Here is a 25,798-nt window from a genome sequence, read left to right as displayed (position 1 = left end):
TCACTCTGTACAACATTCTGCACAAAGTTGAAGGAAGTGGAGACACGATAATAGCTGTGACGTTATCATTATCAACACCATTACTATTCTTGCCTTTCAGCTATTTAAAGCTGTCTCGCCACTGGCATTTGCCACGTATTGTATCTTGCTGTTATCATTTGGACCAAGTCTTATTTTCAACACGTACATTCAGTGGCCATTGTGTTAGAGTAGTTGGTGGTGCCCTACAATGGCCCCAGAACAATGAGATATTTATGTAGATAGTGACATGGAAAACAATTTTAACAATCACCAAAAATTCTAAATCACGTTTTTATGTTAAACATATTTTTTAAACAATAGATCTTTTTCTGATGACACATTCCCTTAATAGAAAGCTGTAAAAAAAAATCTCTGCACCGAGCTCCCCCAGTGGTGACTGTTGGAAAACCCCATGGATGTATGTTGTGAAGCAGTAGGAGCCCGACACAGGGGCCTCACCATGGGCCCCATAGCAATTGCCATATAAGCACACCACTAGTGGCCAAGTTCCCACATAAGTGTATTACATATGTGTAGAATACAAGTGTATGTGGTGACAGACTGACTGTTTCTAATCAATGTCTTCACTGGAGGTTCTAATGACTGCTTATGTGTTAGCATGAAGTCTTGAATAATTTAAGGGATGATATGTTTGGTCCGTTCTTAGGTGGAGGATCAGTAACATAGAACTTCTGTTTGCCTAATAGTCATACACTATAATTTTTAACATAGGGGTAACTGGCTCTATTTGCTTGTTCAAAGGGGTTTTCTCAGAATGACAACAATCCACCAGATACAGTAGGTGATAAGTATCTGATTGGTCTACTAGGCCATCTTTGGCAGTCCTATAGACTTGGGTGCTGTAGTGCACATGCTCAACCGCCTGTCACTGATTACAAGTACAAGGATCCAATGTTTGTATGTTTCTGTGCTGGCTTTAAATTTGTCCACTCAGGCCTAGATTTATTAATCGTAAAGATGGCGTAAGCTTAGACAGTTTGTCTAGACGTGCTCGAGATTTATTACAGGGGCTGAGGCTGGATAATAAATCTAGTACAGGGATAGACACTTTTCACTGACTCGATACCAACTATTGGTTGGCTTACTTTGAAACAGATTTTTATGTAAGAAATTGAATTGAGGCACAACTTTAGCACAAAATGGCACATAGTAGACCCGCCCCCCTTCCCACTAAGTTCCACCCCCTTATCGAGCATGTCGCTACAACGTGTACAAACCCTAAGGCCCTGATTCATCAAGACCGGCATCTGTGCCTGTGCTACCAGAGAAGCCATGTAATTTATGAAGTGCTACCGGAATGAAGTCTACGGAAGCTTGGAGCTGCTGAAGATTTCAGTTGTCATTCAGTCATCCACCAGTTTGACGTAAAATGATGATGAATGAGCTGGGGGTGATGGCCCCGACCACACTTCACCCTCGCCATGCTCCTTTTTTGTAAAATTAGCGAGAGTCGCTTAAGAGAATCAAGCTCTTACACAGCTCCATAGAAAGGACAATTAAAAATGATGGGTCTTAAAAAGCTTTTTTTGTCATAGTTTTATTCCGGCCGTCTCTCTACATGTTTGCCGTGCTGCCGCCGGAACTCCGGCTCGCCCCCATCATAGTCATTGGGGCCGGAGCGGTAGTCCGGGGGCACGCGTGCTGTAGCAGCAGCACAGATCCGACAGGCTGTTCACCCGCCGAAACAGCCTGCCGGAGTTCCTTGCCGCTAGCGTGAAACTAGCCTAACAGACCTGACCCAGAGAATGAAGTTGTCATGTTACTTATTGTTGAAAAACTTAAAAACTCAGCGGCAGCATTGCTGTTTTTCTCACCCCCCCCTCCAGAAACAGTTAATCAATGCAATTAAAACTACAACTTGTCCCACCAAAACAAGCCCTCATACGACTAGATCAATGGAAGAGTAAAAAAGTTTTCTAGGAATGCGACGATGAAAAGAATTGCTTGGTCACTATGGACAAAAGCAGTCTGGTCACTAAGAAGTTAAGCAAATGAAACTGTGTTGTAGTTTCTGCACAGTGAGTGGCCGAGCATCAGTTACCTAGCTCTGTGGCCCCTTCATTCTGATGATCAGGGGGCCCAACTGTTGAGTCTCCACCAATGAGGAATTTGCTAATGATATACCATCACTTTCAGTAGCAAAAAAAAACTTTGAGGGAAATTCATCATGAAGTTAATGTTTGAAGTCAGTTTTGAAGTAGTCTGTGTTGGCGTACTTTATCAGATATCACATGGTGTTTGTTAAATTTAGTGCATCTTTAAATGTAACACTTTGGTCTAGAAATGTTACTCCAGTGTTCATACAGCACTCTTGAGACTTTTTTTGCGAATTTTTAAAAATCTGGAGTGAACCTCAGTTGCATAGCTAACCTCTTCACTTAATCACCCAATTTTCAAAACTTGAGTGAGTGGTGTAAAAAGTGGCAAAATGTATGTGCAATGGACACAAAAATTTGCAACGCCTCTATTGTGTGACTTTTTAAATCCATTATTCTGGAGTGCAAGGCACGATAAATTCCCTTGGCTTCCTGTCATGGGTTAATTACTATACAGCAATAAGACTGAAGATAATGATCGTGAAAATATGATTATAGCATCAATCTCTCATGAATTGAATATAGACTGTTTCATGTAAACTAATACTAAGGCATTTTAATGTTTTTAACCCCTTAATGACGGGTAATTTTCCTTTTTTTTTCATTTTGGTTTTTTACTCCCAGCCTTCCCAAAGCCATACCTTTTTTCTTTTTCCATTTACATAAATATATGAGAAGGAGAACGGAAAGCCAGAACGGTGATGTGAACGAAGCCTTACTTTCATTGTCCGTATGATTACAATGATACTACATGTATAGTTTTTCTTGTGTTTTAATACTGAAAAAAATAAAAACTTTGATAAATCCCCCCCTCTTAGGCCTCTTTCACACGGGCGAGATTTCCGCGCAGGTGCAATGCGTGAGGTGAACGCATTGCACCCGCACTGAATCCGGACCCATTAATTTCTATGGGGCTGTGCACATGAGCGGTGATTTTCACGCATCACTTGTGCGTTGCGTGAAAATCGCAGCATGCTCTACTTTGTGCGTTTTTCACGCAACGCAGGCCCCATAGAAGTGAATGGGGCTGCGTGAAAATCGCAAGCATCCGCGAGCAAGTGCGGATGCGGTGCGATTTTCACGCACGGTTGCTAGGAGACGATCGGGATGGGGACCTGATCATTATTATTTTCCCTTATAACATGGTTATAAGGGAAAATAATAGCATTCTTAATACAGAATGCATAGTACAATAGGGCTGGAGGGGTTAAAAAAATAAAATAAAATTTAACTCACCTTACTCCACTTGTTCGCGAAGCCCTGCTTCTCTTCTGTCTTCATCTTTGCTGTGCAGTAGGAAAAGGACCTGTGGTGACGTCACTGCGTTCATCACATGGTCCGTCACATGATCCATCACCATGGTAAAAGATCATGTGATGGACCATGTGACGAGCGCAGTGACGTCATCAAAGGTCCTATTCCTCAAAGAAGAAGACAGAAGAGAAGCCGGGCTGCGCGAACAAGTAGATTAAGGTGAGTTAAATAATTTTTTATTTTTTTAACCCCTCCAGCCCTATTGTACTAAGCATTCTGTATTAAGAATGCTATTATTTTCCCTTATAACCATGTTATAAGGGAAAATAATGCAATCTACACAACACCTAACCCAAACCCGAACTTCTGTGAAGAAGTCCGGGTTTGGGTACCAAGCATGCCGATTTTTCCACGACGCATTTTCCCACGATGCACCCGCATCTTATCTGGCCCAAAACCATGACGCCTGTGTGAAAGAGGCCTTAGTTTTTTCCAAACCGGTGTAAGGTAGAACTTTGCCCATAGCAACCAATCAGATTCCATAGCAACCACTCAGATTCCAAACTCATTTTTCACATCTCCTTTGGAAAATGAAAGGTGGAATCTGAACGGTTGCTGTGAGCAACTAAGCCAGTTCTACTTTACACCAGTTTGATAAATCTCCCCCTAAATATTTCTATGCATCACCATATTCTAACCCCCATAACTTTTTATTTTTATGTGTACAGAGCTGTGTGAGGGCTCATTTTTTTACAGGGTGATCTGTACTTTTCCATTTTGAGGTGATCATTTTTTATTCACTGCTTAAAACAGCAGGCACCCCGCGGGTTTTTCACACACTGCACGCGTGAGCGGGCACCGTATTCAAAGTCACGACCGCCGACGTATATATATGTAGTATATATATGTAGGGCGGTTAGGAATGGGTTAACTGCCTCTGTTTAAACAGTATGACAGAATATTGTATTTTCATCCATTCCCTAAAATGTATGTCATATGAATTGCTCTCTTTATCAATCGATACACAGTAGCAGGGCCCCTGATGAAGCTGGTGTACTTACTACAAGTCAGGATCCCTTTTTTTTTACCCAGCTCTTGCCGGACTTATAAAATGCATATTTTTATTTCAGGCATAAAAACTTTCAGAAAGGATTATCCAGCCAATCCGACATGGATTTTCATAGTATGTACGCCAGCCTCATCAGGTCTAAGAGATCTATATAATAATGTATGCAGCTTGGATTGTGAAATCTAGAGACAGGTTCCCTGTAAATTTCAAACAAAATCTGCCTTCATCTTGTCAGGTTGCTATTCTGCTTTTTATTAGATGACGACTGGAGAAAGTACTTATTCATCTAATAAAAAATGGTCATGTTTCATGTCCAGTGTATGATCTTTAGATATTTTAGCCTCCCTTTACTGCGCAGTGATATGCAATGCACTGCACCTGTTGGGAGAGGAATACTCAGACTGGTACCTACGAAGCAAGAGTTGTCACTGTGGGAAGCCACACCCAAACCATTGATCATCACTGTAATTACGGGTTTGCTTTATATAGATTTCTTGTAGATGTGTCAATTTCATGCTTTATTGATATGCAGACCTTTGCTGCTGCCTTTTTCATTTTGCCATTGTGGTTGTAATTTAAGGAGGGCTGTAATACAGGATCATGGCAATGATGGGAAAAGTCTAGGTGACATATTATATGAATGTCCCTTTAAATTGGGAGTGCAGCAGCTATCAGTGAGAGGGAGCTGCTGGCTTCCTTTCTATGTCAGTGTGTAGCACTTAGTCTTCTTCATAGCATGTTATGTCCCTCAGCACTCAGGAACAGCAGAGCTAGCACATGCTAACAGCAGCTGATCGGCAGCCACAGCATTTTCTCATCTCTGCCTTTTCTTTCCTTCTCTTACAAAGGAAAAAAGAAAACGCCAGGCTGCAATTGAGGACAAAAGACAACAGCTTGAAGACCAAATTCTCCAACTGCAGCACCTAAAGGTAAGAGCTGGCAGCAGAGGAGAGGCACCTCCACACATCATCCATGTTATACATGATGCCAGCATGTCTTTCTCGAATGCAGCACCATACACAGCACTGACAATGGAGGGAAGGAAGCTCCTGCCTTATTCAGGATGACACTGTCAAATGTATGAGCATCCATACTATTCAGATGGCATCTTATATACACTGCTAACATGACAGATGATAGCTGTTCATTTTACGGATGTGTGTTATGTAATGAGACCAACATCAGTTTCAAGGGACAATTGAGCTGCATACGTAACAGCAACTTTTTTATAACCCGAACGCACAAATGTTTTGGGGTGTTTTCATAAAACAGCATGTCAGAGTCTATAGGGATCCTTTGAAGATGCTATGATTTCCAGGGGGATAGAAATGCTCATTATATGAGCTTGTCACCCAGACACTGTTTGAAATAATATGTATTTAAGGACGCTGTAGAAGCAAGGGCGGGTTATACACCTCTGTTAGTGGTGGCAGCTGGGTAAGAGGAAAGCTGTTTTGCACACACCAGCAGCTTTGCAGTAATGGATGTGCAGCCTAAACATATCTAGGGTGTCTGTAGCAATCCGTGATTGCAAAAATCATCTCATCTTAAATATCCAGTAGTCTAGAGTGTCTTAAAGGGGTTTTTGAGACTTAGAAATCCTCAGGTTAAGTCTTAAGTGCCGGTCCGACACCCGACTCTCCCACCGATCAGCTGTGTCGCCGTCCACCAGCACCCGATGCTTCACAGTGGACAGAGCCAGAAGCAGAAGGTTCCATCCACATTATAGTGGCTGTGCCACGGTACTGCAGCTCAGTATCCATTCAGATGAATGGAAGCCAAGCTGTAGCACGCCGGAAACTACAGTGTGTGAAACAGCTGATCGTGTCAGACCCTCTCCTGATATTCGTGATGCAGATTTCAAACAACAGCATGAATGGCAGTGGGACGCAGATTAAACATGGATTTGGGCATGGAATACGCCCCCAAAGTCCTCATGAAGAAACTGGCATGCGACAATACCTTTATTCCTACTAGTTTTTTTGGGCCCTACACTGTCTGTCAATCTGAGCAGGGATACAACCAATTGACAAGGGGAATAGCAACATCCAGTTGTCAATTGTATACATAAATTTCTAAGACCAATAACAGAGGAACTACACAATGTAGGTTAGATTATTATTTCACAGAGCATGCAAGTATTAACTAAAAGAGGTTCTCTCTAAAGGGTTTCTCCAGTCTTTTACTAAAATCCTCTAACCTGTGGAGGCAATATTGTTTCAGCAGTACTTAGCCATCTGTGGCGCCACCTATTCCACCATCACTGCTGCTCCGTGCACATGGGGACTGGGGTTCACCTGGCAATCATACATTTATTACCTATCTTGCGATCTAACGAATATTAATCTAATATGAAACAGAATATTTCCTTCCTTGCAGCAAAAGGTTAAAAGTCGAAGCCGAATTCATGTTGTGTTGTCATGGTAACTTAGATTCCCTTATTTTAAAGCTGTAATTAAGACAGTAAATAAAAAAGCATCCAAGATAGTTGTCACAAATGCTAAGCATTAGAGAAAAAAAGCAATAATCTTTGCTGAATATAGTGCTTTACCAGAGAATTGCATATTACTTTATGCATGGCAATCTATTTCTTAAAACGGTGCATGCTTATAATGTTATGCAAAATAACTTATATATATAAATGGACAAGGCCTAGACAAAACTTATCCCTGGCTATCAGTCAGGATATGAGGGCACCTTTTCACTCTAGTTGTCACAGCTGAGCCCTTCTTCCCCCCAATTGTAACATTTGTGCTCCTACTGAGTAGTCACAGTGCTCTCCAAAGCAGTCACACCTTGGGAGAACACTACAAAAGATCTAAGAGAGAGGCAGAACTCCTCATTGTAACATAGGCTGAAAAAAGACATCTGTCCATCCAGTTGGGCTGTTATCCTGCAAGTTGAACCAGAGGAAGGAAAAAAAAAACTCATGAGGTAGAAACCATTTTTTTTTTTTTTCATTTTAGCGGGAAAAAAATTCCTTCCCGACTCCAATCAGAATAACTCCCTGGATCAACGACGCCTCTCTAGTAGCTATAGCCTGTAATATTATTACGCTCCAGAAATACATCCAGGCCCCTCTTGAATTCCTTTATTGTACTCACCATCACCACCTCCTCAGGCAGAGAGTTCCATAGTCTCACTGCTCTTACCGTAAAGAATCCTTTTCTATGTTTGTGTACAAACCTTCTTTCCTCCAGACGCAGAGGATGTCCCCTCGTCACAGTTACAGTCCTGGGGATAAATAGATGATGGGATAGATCTCTGTACTGACCCCTGATATATTTATACATATTAATTAGATCTCCCCTGAGTCGTCCTTTTTCTTAAGTGAATAACCCTAATTTTGATAATCTTTCTGGGTACTGTAGTTGCCCCATTCCAGTTATTACTTTAGTTGCCCTTCTCTGAACCCTCTCCAGCTCTGCTATGTCTGCCTTGTTCACAGGAGCCCAGAACTGTACACAGTACTCCATGTGTGGTCTGACTAATGATTTGTAAAGTGGCAGGACTATGTTCTCATCACGGGCATCTATGCCCCTTTTGATGCATCTTATAATCTTATTGGCCTTGGCAGCAGCTGCCTGACACTGGTTTCTACAGCTTAGTTTGCTTTCCACTAAAATTCCTAGGTCCTTTTCTATGTGAGTGTTACCCAATGTTTTACTATTTAGTATGTACTGGTGACTTGCATTATTCTTTCCCATGTGCATAACCTTACATTTGTCAGTGTTAAACCTCATCTGCCACTTATCTGCCCAAGCCTCCAATCTATCCAGATCCCTCTGTAGTAGTATACTGTCCTCTTCAGTGTAAATTACTTTACACAGTTTAGTGTCATCTGCTAAAATTTATATTTTACTGTGCAAGCCTTCTACAAGATCATTAATAAATATATTGAAGAGAATACTGACCCCTGAGGTACACCACTAGTGACGGTAACCCAATCTGAGTGTGTACCGTTAATAACCACCCTCAGTTACTTACCCACATACAGACATTTTATCCCAGTCCAAGCATTCTCATTTTATATACTAACCTTTTATGTGGCACTGTATCAAATGCTTTGGAGAAGTCAAGATATACGACATCCATTGAGTCACCCCGGTAAGGGGCATAGCTATAGGGGGTGCAGAGGTTGCAGTCGCTACCGGGCCCAGGAGCCTGAGGGGGCCCAAAGATGCTTGTGCCACATAAGTAGACACCGGTATTATAGAAAGTGCATGCTGGTCAAGTTACACCTCTGGCTGGAGGGAAGGGGTTAGGTCAGGAATGTGGTATGGATGGGGGAGGGGGCGTTTCAATTTTTACCTCAGGCAGCATGAAAACTATGTGCTTCCCTGCCCCTGGCCACAAAGCACTGAGGGAAGGGGGGCCCAAGCTCAACTCTTGCACCAGGGCCCATGAGCCTTTAGCTACGCCCCCTAAACCCGGTCAAGTCTAGAATTTACCTCCTCATAGAAACTGATTAAATTAGTTTGACATGACCATGATCATGAAGCCATGCTGATATGGCGTTATTTGCTTGTTTTCATTGAGGTACTCCAAGATAGCATCTCTTAGGCCTCTTTCAGACGGGCGTTGCGGGAAAAGGTGCGGGTGTGTTGCGGGAACATGCGCGATTTTTCCGCGCGAGTGCAAAACATTGTATATATATATATATATATATATATATATATATATATATATATATTGTAATGCGTTTTGCACTCGCGTGAGAAAAATCGCGCATGTTTGGTACCCAAACTTCTTCACAGAAGTTCGGGCCTGGGATCGGTGTGTTCTGTAGATTGTATTATTTTCCCTTATAACATGGTTATAAGGGAAAATAATAGCATTCTGAATATAGAATGCATAGTAAACTAGCGCTGGAGGGGTTAAAGAAAATATAATAATATTTAACTCACCTTAATCCACTTGATCGCGTAGCCGGCATCTCCTTCTGTCTTCATCTTGGCTGTGTGGAGTAACAGGACCTGTGGTGACGTCACTCCGGTCATCACATGATCCATCACCATGGTAAAAGATCATGTGACGTACCATGTGATGACCGGAGTGACGTCATCAAAGGTCCTGTTGCTGCACAGAGATCAGATGAAGACAGAAGGAGATGCCGGCATCGCGAACAAGTGGATTAAGGTGAGTTAAATTATTTATTTATTTTAACCCCTCCAGCGCTAGTTTACTATGCATTCTGTATTCAGAATGCTATTATTTTCCCTTATAACCATAGTTTCCAGGCTGTGTTTTTGACCCCTTTGGGTCTCAGATGTATAGATAGTTTGCATAAAAAGCTTTGGATTCATGCAACCCACTTACAGATTTTCCTAAACACAATCCATGTGTTATATAAATTTAGTGTTATTAGTCTCAATGGTACCAATGCGCTTTGATGTAAAAACCTCTTACTCACTCAGGTAAAATTTAGAAGAGGTTTACACCTCAAAACATATTATTGCTATTGAGACTAATAAAAGTCTAACATTTATTGAACACTTGGATTGTGTTTACCAAAATCTTTTAAACTGGGTTGTCCCAAGCCTTTGCTTTTCATGCAATATACTTCCAGCGGATACAGATGTACTGCCCCTAAATATATTAACCTGTCTAAGGAAGAGAATACTGTTTTTCTTTACAAGGCTGTTTGTATTGAAGTCTATCTGTCTGATCTGTTCAAACTCCCCCTCTAGCTTATAGATGGATGGATAGATAGATATGAGATAGATAGGTAGATAGATAGATAGATTGATTGATTGATTGATTGATTGATAGATATGAGACAGATATGAGATAGATAGATAGATAGATAGATAGATAGATAGATAGATAGATAGATCACAGCTTCAAGATGCCCTCCAAGATAACTCCTTCTGGGAACTATGGAACCACCGAGGCACAAATGAGAAGAAAAACAACCTCCATATTCAGAACGGCAACATCTGGCTCCAGTATTTCAGAGACCTCTACAGAGACATCCCAAAAGGAGAATGTAACCCAGACCAAGAACAAATGAGGTCAAAACTGAAGAGCATGTAAGAGATACTTAAAGATTTCCAAAACCCGCTATACTCACCCATAACACTGCAGGAGATATCAGAGAGAATATCAACCATAAGAGGTAGCCATAGCAAAACTGTACAACTGTACATGGTGCTAAGCGCTGGCTACTTCCCCCAAGCCAGGAAACAAGGTGTCATAACCCCAATACACAAGAGCGGGGACAGGTATGACCTGGCCAACTACCGAGGGATATGTGTCAGCAGCAATCTGGGAAAACTATTTAACAGTATCCTGAACCAGAGAATGCTTTGCTTTCTCACCCAGCACAGTGTACTCAGTAAAAGCCAAACCACCGCACCACAGACCACGTCTACACCCTGCACCACCTCATCCAGAGCCATGTCCACAACACAAAGCAGGGAAAGACATATGCTTGTTTTGTCGACTTCAAAAAGGCCTGTGACTCGGTGTGGCACCCAGGATTGCTCCTGAAGCTATTGGAGAGCGGAATAGGAGGAAAGACATACAACGTCATCAAAAGCTCCTACACCGAAAACCGATGCAGAGTTAAGGTAAAAATGAAAAGAACAGATTACTTCAACAGAGCCGAGGAGTCAGACAGGGTTGCAGCCTCAGTACAACTCTCTTTAACATTTACATCAACGAGCTGGCAGCGGCTCTGGAGTCCTCCTCAACACCAGGTCTCATCCTCCATGACACTGAGGTTAAATTTCTCCTGTATGCGGATGACCTTCTCCTACTATCAACAACTGAGAAAGGTCTCCAAGACCAGCTAGTCATTCTGGAGAAATTCAGCACCACATGGGCCCTTCCTATCAATTTAAAAAAGACCAACACTGTGGTGTTCCAGAGAAGAAAAACAAAGTCAGCCAGGCCCCCTACCTTCACACTACACAACCGCCCTCTTACAGCCACCAACAGGTACACCTACCTGGGCCTGACAATTGACCAAACTGGGAGCTTCAAACCAGCAATTAAGAAGTTGAAAGACAAAGCATGCAAGACTTTATACAACATCAGAAGACGACTGTACCACTTAAAGCACCTGTGAGGGTCTGGCTTAAATTTTTTGACTCCATCTTTGCACCAATCCTCCTGTATGGCAGTGAAGTCTGGGGCCCTCACACATACCCCGACTGGTCAAACTAGGATTCCAGCCCAACAGAAATATTCCACCTGGAATTCTGTAAGCATCTCCTCCAGGTCCATCGGAGCACCTCTAACAGTGCCTGTCAAGGGGAGCTGGGCAGATTCCCTATACACTTTACAATCCAGAAGAGGGCGCTATCATTCTGGGGCCATCTACATGGTAGTAGTGAAGGGTCCCATCACCATAAAGCTTTGATACACCAAGGGATCCCAGGCTAGGCAAAGCCCCAAAATCAACTTACTGAAACCCAGCCCGACCAGAAAACTACCCCGCATCACCTCACAAAAGCCGGGATCAGGAACACAGTAAACAAGAGGAATGCGTCAGTGAATGGAGGAAAGAGGTGAGAGCATCCCAGAAGCTGATGGTGTACCAGAGCCTGCAGAGAGACTACAAACTGGCCCCATATCTGGAGAAACTAGGGTACCCCAGAGACTGGAAAATCCTGAGTCGCTACAGACTGGCCGTCGAATCCAGACAGAGCTAAATGGCCAGGTGGCCAGCAGTGCCATCTGGAGGTGGTGGAGGATGAGGCCCACTTCCTGATATACTGTCCCAAATACTCAGCAGTGAGGGACATCCACTTTAGGAGACTCTCTGATCTACTTCCAGACTTCAGCTCCATGGAGGAGGAAGAGAAACTGCCCATCCTGCTGGGAGAGGAAGAGAACACAGTGGACATAGCAGCACAATATATCAGTGCCTGCCACAGACTGAGAGGAGCGTGATATGCCATTGACTCCCATACCCTGACCCGGGGTGTGTCCGCACCCCTTCCCCCTGTCATTATAGGCCACGGACTCCTATACACCAACCCCGGGTGTGTCCCCATTTCTCAACCCCCTATTTCCCACATGCTTTGGCAATGCTAATGTATAATTTTAGACCTGCCAATAAAGCTGTATTGATTGATAGATAGATATTAGATAGATATGATATAGATAGATAGATAGAAAGATAGATATGAGAGATAGATAGATAGATAGATAGATAGATATGAGATAGATAGATAGAACGACAGATATGAGATAGATAGATTAATTATATACATATAACTCTAGTCAAAGTCTTTTTTACTCAGTTTGTGAAGGAATATACAGGAACTTACTTGACCGTTGACCTAGACCAGGGGTCTGCAACCTTTAAGACATAAAGAGCCACTTGGACCCGTTTCCGAAGGAAAAAAAAAACCTGGGAGCCGCAAAACCATTGCGACATTTAAAACAAATATAACACTGCATATATTGTTTCTTACCTTAATGCTATATACAGGATCGTGCAGTCAGCTGTCAATCTGAAGAAAAAAAGGACTTTTTCACTTAACAATGTAAAATATATTTTTGTAAATTAATAGCTAATTAAAATATTTAATTTACCTTTACCAGACCCCCCTCCAATCATGTGCCAGTAATACCAGACCCCCCTCCAATCATGTGCCAGTAATACCAGACCCCCAATCATGTGTAGTAATACAAGACCCCCCAATCATGTGCCAGTAATACAAGACCCCCCATCATGTGCCAGTAATACCAGACCCCCCTCCAATCATGTGCCAGTAATACCAGACCCCCAATCATGTGTAGTAATACAAGACCCCCCAATCATGTGCCAGTAATACAAGACCCCCCATCATGTGCCAGTAATACCAGACCCCCCTCCAATCATGTGCCAGTAATACCAGACCCCCCTCCAATCATGTGCCAGTAATACCAGACCCCCCCAATCATGTGCCAGTAATACCAGACCCCCCTCTAATCATGTGCCAGTAATACCAGACCCCCCTCCAATCATGTGCCAGTAATACCAGATCCCCCTCCAATAATGTGCCAGTAATACCAAACCCCCCTCCAATCATGTGCCAGTAATACCAGACCCCCCTCCAATCATGTGCCAGTAATACCAGACCCCCCTCCAATCATGTGCCAGTAATACCAGATCCCCCTCCAATCATGTGCCAGTAATACCAAACCCCCCTCCAATCATGTGCCAGTAATACCAAACCCCCCTCCAATCATGTGCCAGTAATACCAGACCCCCCTCCAATCATGTGCCAGTAATACCAGACCCCCCTCCAATCATGTGCCAGTAATACCAGACCACCCTCCAATCATATGCCAGTAATACCAGACCCCCCTCCAATCATGTGCCAGTAATACCAGACCCCCCTCCAATCATGTGCCAGTAATACCAGACCTCCCCAATCATGTGCCAGTAGTAATACCAGACCCCCCCAATCATGTGCCAGTAGTAATACCAGACCCCCCCAATCATGTGCCAGTAGTAATACCAGACCCCCCCCCCAATCATGTGCCAGTAGTAATACCAGACCCCCCCCAATCATGTGCCAGTAATTCCAGGGGCCCCCCCAAATTCCCCAATCATGTGCCAGTATAATACCATTATGTGCCAGACTGCCAGTTAAAAAAATAAATAATTAACACTTATACTTACCTCTTTGGAGCGATGCAGGCCTCTTCCGGCCTGTGTCCCGACTCCAGCGTTGTACGGCTCAGGTGGCGCGATGAAGTCATCGCGCCGCCTACGCCGGCCTCTGATAGGCTGCCGGCCTAGTAGTGCCGGCAGCTTATTAGAGGAACAGGAAAGGGACACACCTCCCTGCCCTGCTCATCCGCACAGCCTTCTGTTTGTATTGCTGTCCTGAGGACGGCGATGCAAACAGATCACTATGGAGATGAGCGCTTCGCTTCCACAATGGAAGCGCTCATCTCAGTGCCTGCCCAGCCGCCGCCGCACAGTGCCTGCCCCGCCGCCGCACACACACTGCTCATGCCGCACATACACTGCTCATGCCCATGCCGGAGCCGCGGCAAAGGTTCAAAAGAGCCGCATTCGGCTCCGGAGCCGCGGGTTGCTGACCACTGACCTAGACCACCACTAATAAAACTTGCAGGCAGGTCTGTATAGACACTGTTAGAGCACGTAGTCAGGACTGTCTGCAAGCAGCATACAGACCGTACAGATTGTTCTCCATGATTAATATGCTCCTTGATTCTCAGATTAAAATGTTTAATATGTAACTTGTCATCTTTGTTACAGTCCAAATCACTCAGAGAGAAATGGCTTATGCAAGGAGCACCGGCTGGCTCAGTGGAAGAGGAAGAGGCTAAAAAGAGACAATGTGAGGAGGATGAAGAGAAATTAAAGTTATTTGAAGAAAATGTCCAAAGGTAAGTGTTGTGATGTATAATGAAGTATGTGTTCTTTCATCTTCTGCTCCTGTTTTCACAGTTATAATTCTGAACCGTAAATCAGCAAGAAATCATAATATATTGTACCCAAAGTCTTTCCCTAAACTCTCCCTCTCTTTAGAGTCTACTGTGTGAACCTGGCCTAACAGATTATTTCCATTCGATGCATTTTATTGTTTCTGTTGTTTAATTTATTTGTTTTCCTTGATTATCTTCTAACGTCACCTGAATCAAGGAGTTACTAGGATCCGGTTTATATTGTGTAAGGAAAAAAGATTGCCCCGAGATAAAATCAGTGCTGAAATTAATTACTGCCAGCGGATGCTAGTGTTCACTATATGACTGTCTGCTACACTTGAAGTGCTTCAGTGAATTTATCAGCCTGCCTACATTACACTGCCCACGCCAACAAATGCCTTCTGCTAACAGCTGAATCTCTCTCAGCCAGATATGAAGGTTTGCTCCTCACCATACATATGATAGCCTCCTTGGGCACATAGTATCAGGGAGCTAAATAAATTATACTGTATAAAAGTGCACGTTGTTTGAAAGGAAGGTTTTGTGCCACATGTTCACTAGTATATCCACTGGATCAAAACTACAGTAGTAATGCTTTTCAGTGGGCATCCGTAATAGTGTTTTTATATGGCAGTCTATGCAAATCAAAGTATGCCCCCTTGCATGCTTGTACCCTCTTCTCCCCTAGGAGTTCTGTTTTTAGTTATTCTAAGGGGAATACAGTATGTTTCGAGAATTAGCAACCATTATGGAACAACATTGCTGGGCCCCCCAGCAAACACAAATAACAGAGGTCCCAAAGTGGATGTGAAGGACCACTACTCCATTCACTTCAGTGGGAATGCAAAGTACGGCACCTAGCGCCATATCTGGCTGTTCCATGGAAGTGAATACAGTAGTGGCCATGCATGTGCACCACTGCTCTATTCTCATAGGGGACTTTGGGACCCCTTTTTTCATGATTGCAGGGTTGGTCCCCCAAATATGAGACCCTTATCGTCTATCCTGTGGATAGGCATACACATAATCAGTCAGGGGAGTTTTATTACTCTTCAGCTAATCACTGTATGAACGCATCTATTATATCTCTGCACTTCTGGACTCTTATACCAGATAGAAATGATATCTCCAGTACCACATAAAGAAGAAGGGTAGAGCTAAGTGGGGAAGTGTCAGAGAGATGGATAGAGAACTCAGTCACACAGGAGAGACTGGCAACCTGTCTGCACAGGAAGGTAAGCTCTGTACTGGTGGTCAGACTGGGGATCACTTTACACAGCTGACTATATTGATAAGGTTCAAAATGTATGGATTCGGATGAGGTGGGGTGAAACAAATCACACTGCTTTAAGCCTTAGACTTTTTCCAGGGAGTCACACGGGCCGCATGACACAGCTTCGCGGGCCGTAGGTTGGGCATCACTGACCTACACCTCAGCTGCATTTATTAAAACTCTGTTTTTCACAATTCCTGACATTTAATCCTAGTACATCATTTCATCTCGGAGGTTAGTTAGGACCACTACTATATTTCAAAAATGTGAAATGTCATAATACTAGAGACAATGATTTATTTTAGCTTTTATTGCTTTCATCACATTCCCAGTGGGTCAGAAGTTTATAATAACCAAGTTGATTAGGCTTTTAAATTGCTTGAAAAAGTCCAGAAAACATTGACATAGCTTCAGAAGCTTCTGAGTTGATTAGAGGTTTACCTGTGGCATTGTTTTAAGGACTACTTGACTGTTTGCTTGACATCATAGAAACATCAAAAGAAATCAGTCAAGACACCAGAAAAATAATTGTCGACCTCCATAAGTCTGGTACATCCTTTGGAGAAATGTCCAAGCACCTGAAAGTACCACCGTCATCTGTTTAAATGATAAACATAGAAACATAGAATGTGTCGGCAGATAAGAACCATTTGGCCCATCTAGTCTGCCCAATATACTGAATACTATGGATAGCCCCTGGCCCTATCTTATATGAAGGATGGCCTTATGCCTATCCCATGCATGCTTAAACTCCTTCACTGTATTTGCAGCTACCACTTCTGCAGGAAGGCTATTCCATGCATCCACTACTCTCTCAGTAAAGTAATACTTCCTGATATTACTTTTGAACCTTTGCCCCTCTAATTTAAAACTATGTCCTCTTGTAGCAGTTTTTCTTCTTTTAAATATTCTTTCCTCTTTTACCTTGTTGATTCCCTTTATGTATTTAAAAGTTTCTATCATATCCCCTCTGCCTGTCTTTCTTCCAAGCTATACATGTTAAGGTCCTTTAATCTTTCCTGGTAAGTTTTGTCCTGCAATCCATGTACCAGTTTAGTAGCTCTTCTCTGAACTCTCTCCAAAGTAACAATATCCTTCTGGAGATATGGTCTCCAGTACTGAGCACAATACTCCAAATGAGGTCTCACTAGTGCTCTGTAGAGCGGCATGAGCACCTCCCTCTTTCTACTGGTAATGCCTCTCCCTATACACCCAAGCATTCTTCTAGCATTTCCTGCTGCTCTATGACATTGTCTGCCTACCTTTAAGTCTTCTGAAATAATGACCCCTAAATCCCTTTCCTCAGATACTGAGGTTAGGACTGTATCACTGATTTTATATTCTGCTCTTGGGTTTTTACGCCCCAGGTGCATTATCTTGCACTTATCAACATTAAATTTTAGTTGCCAGATTTTTGACCATTCCTCTAGTTTTCCTAAGTCCTTTTCCATTTGGTGTATCCCTCCAGAAACATCAACCCTGTTACAAATAATATGCAGGTTTAAACATTGTGGAACCACACAGCAATCAAACATGTCCTGTCTCCTATAAATGAATGTAGATTGGAATGAAAAATGCAAATCCATCCAACAACAGAAAAATACTTTGTGAAGATGCTGGAGGAAACAGGTAGAAAAGTATCTATATCAACAGTAAAACATGTCCTATACAGACATGACCTGCTCAGCAAAGAAACCACTGCACCGCAACTTTTGGAGAAATGTTCAAAAAAGAACTGTTTGGCCAAAATGACTATTGTTATGTATGAAGGAAAAAGGGGGAGGCCTGCAAGTCAAAGAACACCATCCCAGCCATAAAGCATGATCTTTTATGGGTGCTTTCTTCGAGGGACTGGTGCACTTCACAAAATAGATGGCATTATGAGAAAGACATATTATGTGGAGATATTGAAGCCACATCTGAAGTCATCAGCCATGAAGGTAAAGCAGAAATTCCAACTGGACAATGAACCCAAACATCCAAAGTTGTTGCAGAATGGCAACAAAGTGAAGGTAATAGAGTGGCCATCACAAAGCCCTGACAATACCATAGAAAATATTTGGGCAGAACTGGAAAAGTGTGTGCAAGCAAGGAGGCCTACAAACCTTACCCAGTTACACCACGCCTTGTGGAAGGCTACCTAAAATGTTAGACCCAAGTTAGACAATTGGAAGGCATTGCTACCAAATATGAACCTCATGTATGTAAACGTCTGAGCCACTGGGAGTGTTAGGAAAGAAATACAAGTTGAAATAAATCTTAATGTTTCTAGTATTATATATAGTAGTGATCTGGTATGTCTATGTAGTAGTCATCTGAACTGATCTAAGAAAAGGAATGTATAATAGGAGTAAATGTCCAGAATTGTGAGTTTGGTCTGGCTGAGGTATATGTAAATGTATAACTTCAATGGTATAATATTACCATTTGGTATTATATGTTATCCCTTGTTACCCTTGGATTCTTCCTTGACAGTTTACCAACTTTGTCTAAGTCCAGTACATACAGTACATTCAAGGGTCGGTACCCAGTAGACCAATAAGCATATGAGATCTAAGAAGGTGTGTAAGGAATTCTGGAAGTTATTCTGATCTTCTATGAAGATAGACAGAATCTAGATGTCTTCATCTACATTAACCAATGTAGTTCTTTGTTGCACATTTAGATATACCGATGATCTTCCAAACAATTTTATCATTGCCTTGTGTAAACATGTCCAGCAATCCTATCTATAATGTGCCGTAAAGATCATTGTTTTTCAGCAGCACAAACAGGGGATATGCTGCTTGAAACTGTACGTGGATGAGCAATCATTGGCCACCGATGACCGATACATTTACATGCAACTAAACTAGTGTCAGTCGAATTATTGTATGGACAATAAGCGCTCATCGTGGGCAGGTCATCAGGTTACCGCCACACGTTTAGGCTTTTTGATGCAGTTTTTGTAAATTAGGAGTGGATTATAGGAAAAGGAAATATGAAATGCAGATACTACTTCTCCTCTTGTTTTTTTTTAATCCACTCCTGGTTTTGGCTTTAAAACTGCATAAAAAAAACTTGAACATTTGGCCATACCCTAAGACTACACTGAGGATTTTGCACCACTTTTGGTTGATTTTAACTATCGAGTGACAGCTGCAGGCACAAGACTGGATATAAGTCAGTTTATTGCTTATTGCTTTGGACTGCAGCTCAGTGTGTTCTCTACATAGTTTAGACATTTTGATAAATTTGAAGTATGACACTGGTCCAGCAAGTCCAAGCTATAACCCTACCTTGCATTACTTTGCTCTACTTTCTTTTTCCACCTTTGCTGTCATGGATGAATAGCCCATGTATAAGCACAGCACCTACTAATACGTCTCTCTAGTAATATTACTAAATTGTGTGTTTAACAGGTGCAATGGATTTGCACTAAACAAGTTGATTGTTCAGAACTCATTGCTAATGGCTCATTTAGACAAGTAGATAATCATTCAGTCGATCGATGACATGAGTGACCTACTGACACAACACCAATGATAACGACAAGCATTTACATACAGGGAGTACAGTGTACAAATATGTTCATATTTGATTGTATACTCGCTTAAACGATGGTCGTTGATTGTGTTCAGGCAGGTCTAGTCATCGTGCCTGTCGGCGAAATGTCCCACAATGCACATTTACATTACCACAATTCATTAACCACAAAGGATAACGATTTTGCAAGCTTGAACTAGCGTTTTTAGTAAAATGTTCAATCGCCACATACATTTACATAACGCGATTATCATCCACCACAAATTTACTAGCATTCGATTCGTAACGATGATCTACTTGTCTAAATGAGTCTTCCGTTTTACCTTACAGATCTTCTTCTTCGTGGTTTGCTTTTTTTTTCACGTTGTTTTATTAATAATACCTTTAATTACACATAGATAAACATTTTTCTCATCAAAATGTCTTTAACTCCCTGGAGGAGTTGAGCTCATGTGACTAACTCAATTAAAAACTAAGGCAGATCCCTAGTTTGGCATGGTGGTCCAACATGTTATCATCTCTGAGGACGTTACTGGGAGGATTTTCCCTGACTACAGATAATAACGGCTTATGTCTAATTAACACAGATCTCTAGATAATCCTGTTTCTGTTAACATTGGAGCTGCTGGTTTAAAGGGGTTGTCTCACCTCCTATCTTCAGAGAGCCAGGCCCGGACTTCTGGTGTTCTAGGGGGCGGTGCCTGCGAACATGACGGGCAGCACAGGCCAGTGGTGCCGCGAAGCTGTAATTCCCTATGTGTCTGTGTGTGCTTGCTCCCGCACTGTGAGAGATTCATAGGACATACAGAGACAGGAGCATGGGAGACTAAGCGCGCTCACTCCCGCTATCCCGGCCACAAGAAAGGCCGGCTTTGTTTCATTTCACAGTGCTAGCACGGCCACCGCTGATGTATTTTAATGGTGGCCATAACCCCTAGAGACGAGCAGTGTATAAAGACAAGGAAAATGATTGTAACATAAAGCATATTAGGTAAGTTACTTGTATTAGGTTAGTACACATTATAAATGTCACTTTATGTGATGAAACATCTCCTTTAATGCTATTGGAACATTGTAATATTGACTATTTTCATAAATGTCAAAATCCATGAACTTTTCAAAATATCTGACAAGGGTCGCATGATGCACCATATGATTCTACAGAACCAGGAAGTCTTCTGGTCATTTAGTGGTTGCGATTGTGTAACTTTTTCAGGGCATCATACTGCTGTTATATTAAAGGTCTCTTTAAGATGGCCTTGTACCGCTGCTTGTCGCGGGGGATATGGCTCCAGGCTGGCGTTGTAACACAGTGCTATGTGCTGGACCAGATGCGCTGCATGTGTTTATGCTCTTTAATAACCCTGTTCCTTTGTAGCACTTGTTCCCTAGCAGACACGGTGCAGACACGTTCATTTGCTTACACAATTAATAATCCTCATACTGGAGTCTCATAAACTCTTTTCCTTTGAAACCTGTTTCCTTTACAGGAAGCTGAGTATAAAACAGCCTCACAGCATCCACCTTAGGAAGGACATTCTACTTTTATTATTATACAGAACATTCTCCCTTTTTCTGATGGTCACACTGGCACACAGTCCCCTGTTCACACCTGTGTTGTGGCCTCCATCGATGGTGAAAATCACAACACCGTGCTGGTTTCATCATACAATGGTTGCAGCTGCTCCCAACAGACTAATGATGGGTTCCGTCAAGATTATGTGACTTTGATGGCAGTAATCGTGCTGCCACAACACCGTGCTGGCTTTTAATTCAAATAGTTTTTTATTAGTTTTCAAGAAAATTGAACAGATTAGCGGACGCAGCCGCCCAATAGCAACATTTTCATCTTATACGCCAACAATTAGGCGTTTATACAATATGGGAGCACTTCGTTATTAATTCGTGGGTGAACTCCAGGGCATCCGCCTGGATGCTGCCAACCTGGAATTCATTATTGGTGTCTACGATCACTGAAATGTGATCGAGCTGACATCACCTAAAGCTCAGCTCCCATGCAGGAAGCATAAAGACCTTGGCAGTGAATTGATATAGTCAGATTACATATTACATTGGTGCAAAGATAATACATTATTATAATAATGTAGAGAAGTTACTAAACAACAACAACAAAGTAAACCGGTGAGGGTTAAGACCAATTTCATAACAGAGCTGGTGTTAGGTTATTGCATAGTAAATGGCATAAAAACAAAACCTGAAATGCCATGGCAAAAAACTTTTTATTTTTTTTCTATTTCACCCAAAAAAGAATATTTTTCGATACAGGATAAAGTGATTTAAATGGTACCTTTATACAATACATCTTGTCCTGCAAAAAATAAGCCCTCTTAAGTCTGTGTGAAAAGAAAAGTAAAAAAGTTATGGGTCTTGGAATACGGGGAAGAAATTATGAAAATACAAAAAGGAAAATAGCCTGGTCCTTGAGAAATGAAAGGTAGAAAAAAATATAATTAACAGTATTTCCATTTATGTGTGTCATAGTGCACAAGTCAGTTGTGAAGCTGTACCGGATAGGTAGAGCTGTTTTAGTGAACATCTAAGCTGAGATGACACAGTGTCTTATAAATAGGGTTTACTTTAGTAAACCCATTGTATTTGGAATGCACAGCTGAGGACCGGGCTTTATCGGCTTTGATGTGAGTGACAGACACCACATGGACAAATATCCTTGTGTGTTGTACCGCTTTAACCGTGCCATCTGCGTGCTGTCGAGACAGTGGATGTGCTGTGTGTGTGCTTGTTTACTTAGGAGTTGGGGTTTGCGTTTTTCCATGAACAGCGTCACCCCTGCCCATCAACTGTCTCTAGTATTACAGTTTTCCCCCACTGAATTAAATAGGTCTGAGTTTCAATACCATATAATATATGAGGTGGACGGGCACCACAACATTAGAGAAAAAAAATAAGAAAAAAAGAGCTGCTACACATGACTTTGGAGGATACACATAACCATATAGCAAAGCAACTCATAAAAAAGGCTGCACAGACAACAATTGATGTATCAACTATATTACTATACATGAGAAAATATAAGACCTGAGGGTCCTAGACAATAATCTATGTGACTCTCATGAAGCACAGATCTACAGTAAGGTTAGATCCAAGCAAGGACAAGATTCGATCTTTGCAAAGTGGACAAAACAATCACAAACATAAGAAATCATGTATAATTCCTGAATAAAGTACCTAACAATAAAGTACCTCTCAGAGATGATCGAAAGAAATGGGAGACCCAAGTGCAAATTTTTTTGCTCTTTTAAATAAATTTGCAAAAAATGTCTAAAATTCTGTTCACGTACACTTTCTCTATGGAGTATTAAGTGCAGATTGATGGTGGAAAACATTCATTTTTTTATTTTAGTACAAGGCCTCAACATAACAAAATGTAAAAAAGTGAAAGGGTCCTAACATTTCACAAATGCATTGCGTATCTGTGCCATTCTCCTGGTCACCAATAAGGCCCCTTTCACATTGCGGGTGCAATGCGTGATGTGAATGCATTGCACCCGCACTGAATCCGGACCCATTCATTTCAATGGGTCTGTGTACATAAGCGTTGTTTTTCACGCATCACTTGTGCGTTGCGTGAAAATTGCAGCATGTTCTATATTCTGCGTTTTTCACGCAACGCAGGCCCCTTGGAAGTGAATGGGGCTGCGTGAAAAACGCAAGCATCTACAAGCAAGTGCAGATGCGATGTGTTTTTCACGGATGGTTGCTAGGAGATGTTTGTGAACCTTCTGTTTTTTATCACGCGTGTGAACAGCTGAACGCAAAACTGAATGAACTTGCTTGCGAAATCGCGCATTTTTAACCTAATGCATCCGGAATGCATCTGGACCTAATCCGTATCTCTCGTCTGCAGGGGGCATAAGGGCTCCAAACTGCCGACAAACTTCCTTTACATTTACTGCAAAGTGAACTTTCACTTCATGTACTGTCAAGCACTTTCAAGGACTAATAGTTCTGTAGACAGAATTCTACAAAACTGAAAAAAATACTAAACTAACTATGAATCATATTTTGTGACTAATGGTTGACATTCAATTAAAATCTGAGCAACCAATCCTGTAAATGGAGAGCAGGCGTAACAGGTTACAGTTCACTAATGACGTCATCATGAAAATGAATAGCACAGTGTCATGGCATGTAGCTTCCACGCCGGAAAATATGCAGCCAAAGGTCTGGTAATTGGTCAGCCCTGGAAAAAAGCATTCTAATTAACCTTTTGATTACAGATTCAAATAACAGCTACAGTACATATGCATTGCATCACTGTATTGCACATAATATGTTTAGTAAAGTACATTATTTGTACTGATACTATTTAAGGTCAACCAAAGACAGGAAGACATTCCTAAAAGGATAAGGCTACTTTCACACTCGCGTTTTGGTTTCCGTTTGTGAGATCCGTTCAGGGCTCTCACAAGCGGTCCAAAACGAATCAGTTTTGCCCTTAATGCATTCTGAATGGATAAGGATCCACACAGAATGCATCAGTTTGGCTCCGTTCTGCTTGCAGCGTTTTGGTGTCTGTCTGACGAAACTGAGCCAAACGGATCCGTCCTAACACACAATGTAAGTCAATGGGGACGGTTTTTTACTGACACAATATGGCAATATGTAAATCAATGGGGACAGTTTTCACTGACACAATATGGCACAATAGAAAACGGATCCGTTCCCAATTGACTTTCAATGGTGTTCAAGACGGATCCGTTTTGGCTTTGTTACAGATAATACAAACGGATCCGTTCTGAACGGATGCATGCGGTTGTATTATCTGAACTGATGCATGCGGTAGTATTATCTGTGCAGATCCATGACGGATCCGCACCAAACGCGAGTGTGAAAGTAGCCTAACTTGTGAACATTTTCCCTTATCAGGGAAATTGTTATATCCAGCTCACCCGTATCAATCCTGTAGATAGGTGCACGGAACAGACCCAAGCAAAGATTAAGATTAAGAACAGAAGTGTTCGAAACGCGTAAATCTGGGAAGAGTGGGAGAAGGTGCCACTGTACTTGTATATGTTGCTTTTGGTGAAATAAAGACCTGGACCGGAAAACAGGTGCTGGATCGTTTTCTTTCCGCATATGAACATTTTCCCTTATCACCTGTGCTGGGACACTTATTTTTAATGGAAAGGAAGGGTGTATACATGCACTTTGGTCCAGCTTTTAGCCATTTGTAACTTTTGCTAGCAGTGTTCTCTGTGTGTTGAAAAACTCATACTCCTCTGCTCCCTAATTCTCTGTTGCGGCTCCGTGGCTCCATTTAGCAGTCCTGCGGTCCCCAATGACTGACCACAGCGGTGATGTTTCTCCTAGTGGCATGTAACCATGCATTACTCCATAATTGCTGAGTCTGTAACAAATATTGTATATAGTGACTGAATACAAAGGAGCACAGTCAGTTTTTACTATTTGGTTGGAAGTATGATATAAGCAGCCACAAGCTGGTCAGATCCCTGTTCAGATAATATGCAGTTGCAGGAAAGGGAATCCAGATGGTCTTTGGCGAACTACAGACAACCCTCAGGTTTTTTTCGTTTTTTTGAACAGTAGAGGCTTTCTATATCACCATGATTTGCACCCAGTAAATTCCACTTATGTCCACAAGGTGTCCTGCAATACTAAAAATACACCTGCTCTGTTTGTTCAGATTTTGTCTTATACTAGGTCTTCGTGGTTGTGTGTAGTATATGCTCCTTTGTTTACATACAGAATAGTTTACCTCACAATTGTACCAGTAAGAAAAAAGATAAGTAAATTGACAAAATAATGATACGTTCCATAATCAAATATGATTCATGTTCTACTCCAGTCCTCATACAGGATACTTGTCTGTCCTCATCTTTTTCCAGCTATTTTTACTAATTATTTGTGATTGAGTAGTGGGTATTCTGTGCAGAAAATCTGTTTAGTTTGTGTCCTCCTTCCTATGGGCTCCATAGCATCTGCAAGACTTCTTCTTGCCTTTATCCACAGACTATGCTTGTTTAGCATTCTGCATGTGAAACACATCAACCTCAGACATACAGACCTTTGTATCAATGATATTACTTGATTCACACTTCTGAGATTCCAAACACTTTCAGATCACATATTAAACAGTCC

At 41.9% G+C, this 25,798-nt stretch overlaps 1 protein-coding gene across 5 annotated transcripts in view; it reads left to right on the top strand.

Moving 5' to 3' along the window:
* The window catches only part of PALM2AKAP2 (PALM2 and AKAP2 fusion), a 371,929-nt gene that overhangs the window by 85,538 nt on the left and 260,593 nt on the right, over window positions 1-25,798 (top strand). For all 5 annotated transcript variants that reach the window (XM_040417327.1, XM_040417326.1, XM_040417325.1 and 2 more), the window contains exons 2-3: window positions 5,310-5,390; window positions 14,690-14,820. In XM_040417327.1, the coding sequence (XP_040273261.1) occupies window positions 5,310-5,390; window positions 14,690-14,820 (212 nt within the window). The remainder of the gene's footprint in view (window positions 1-5,309; window positions 5,391-14,689; window positions 14,821-25,798) is intronic.

Source organism: Bufo bufo, chromosome 2 (assembly GCF_905171765.1).
Source record: "Bufo bufo chromosome 2, aBufBuf1.1, whole genome shotgun sequence".
NCBI lineage: Eukaryota > Metazoa > Chordata > Amphibia > Anura > Bufonidae > Bufo > Bufo bufo.
The sequence above is the reverse complement of the archived record's forward strand: the minus strand, read 5'-3'. Positions and strand labels throughout refer to the sequence as shown.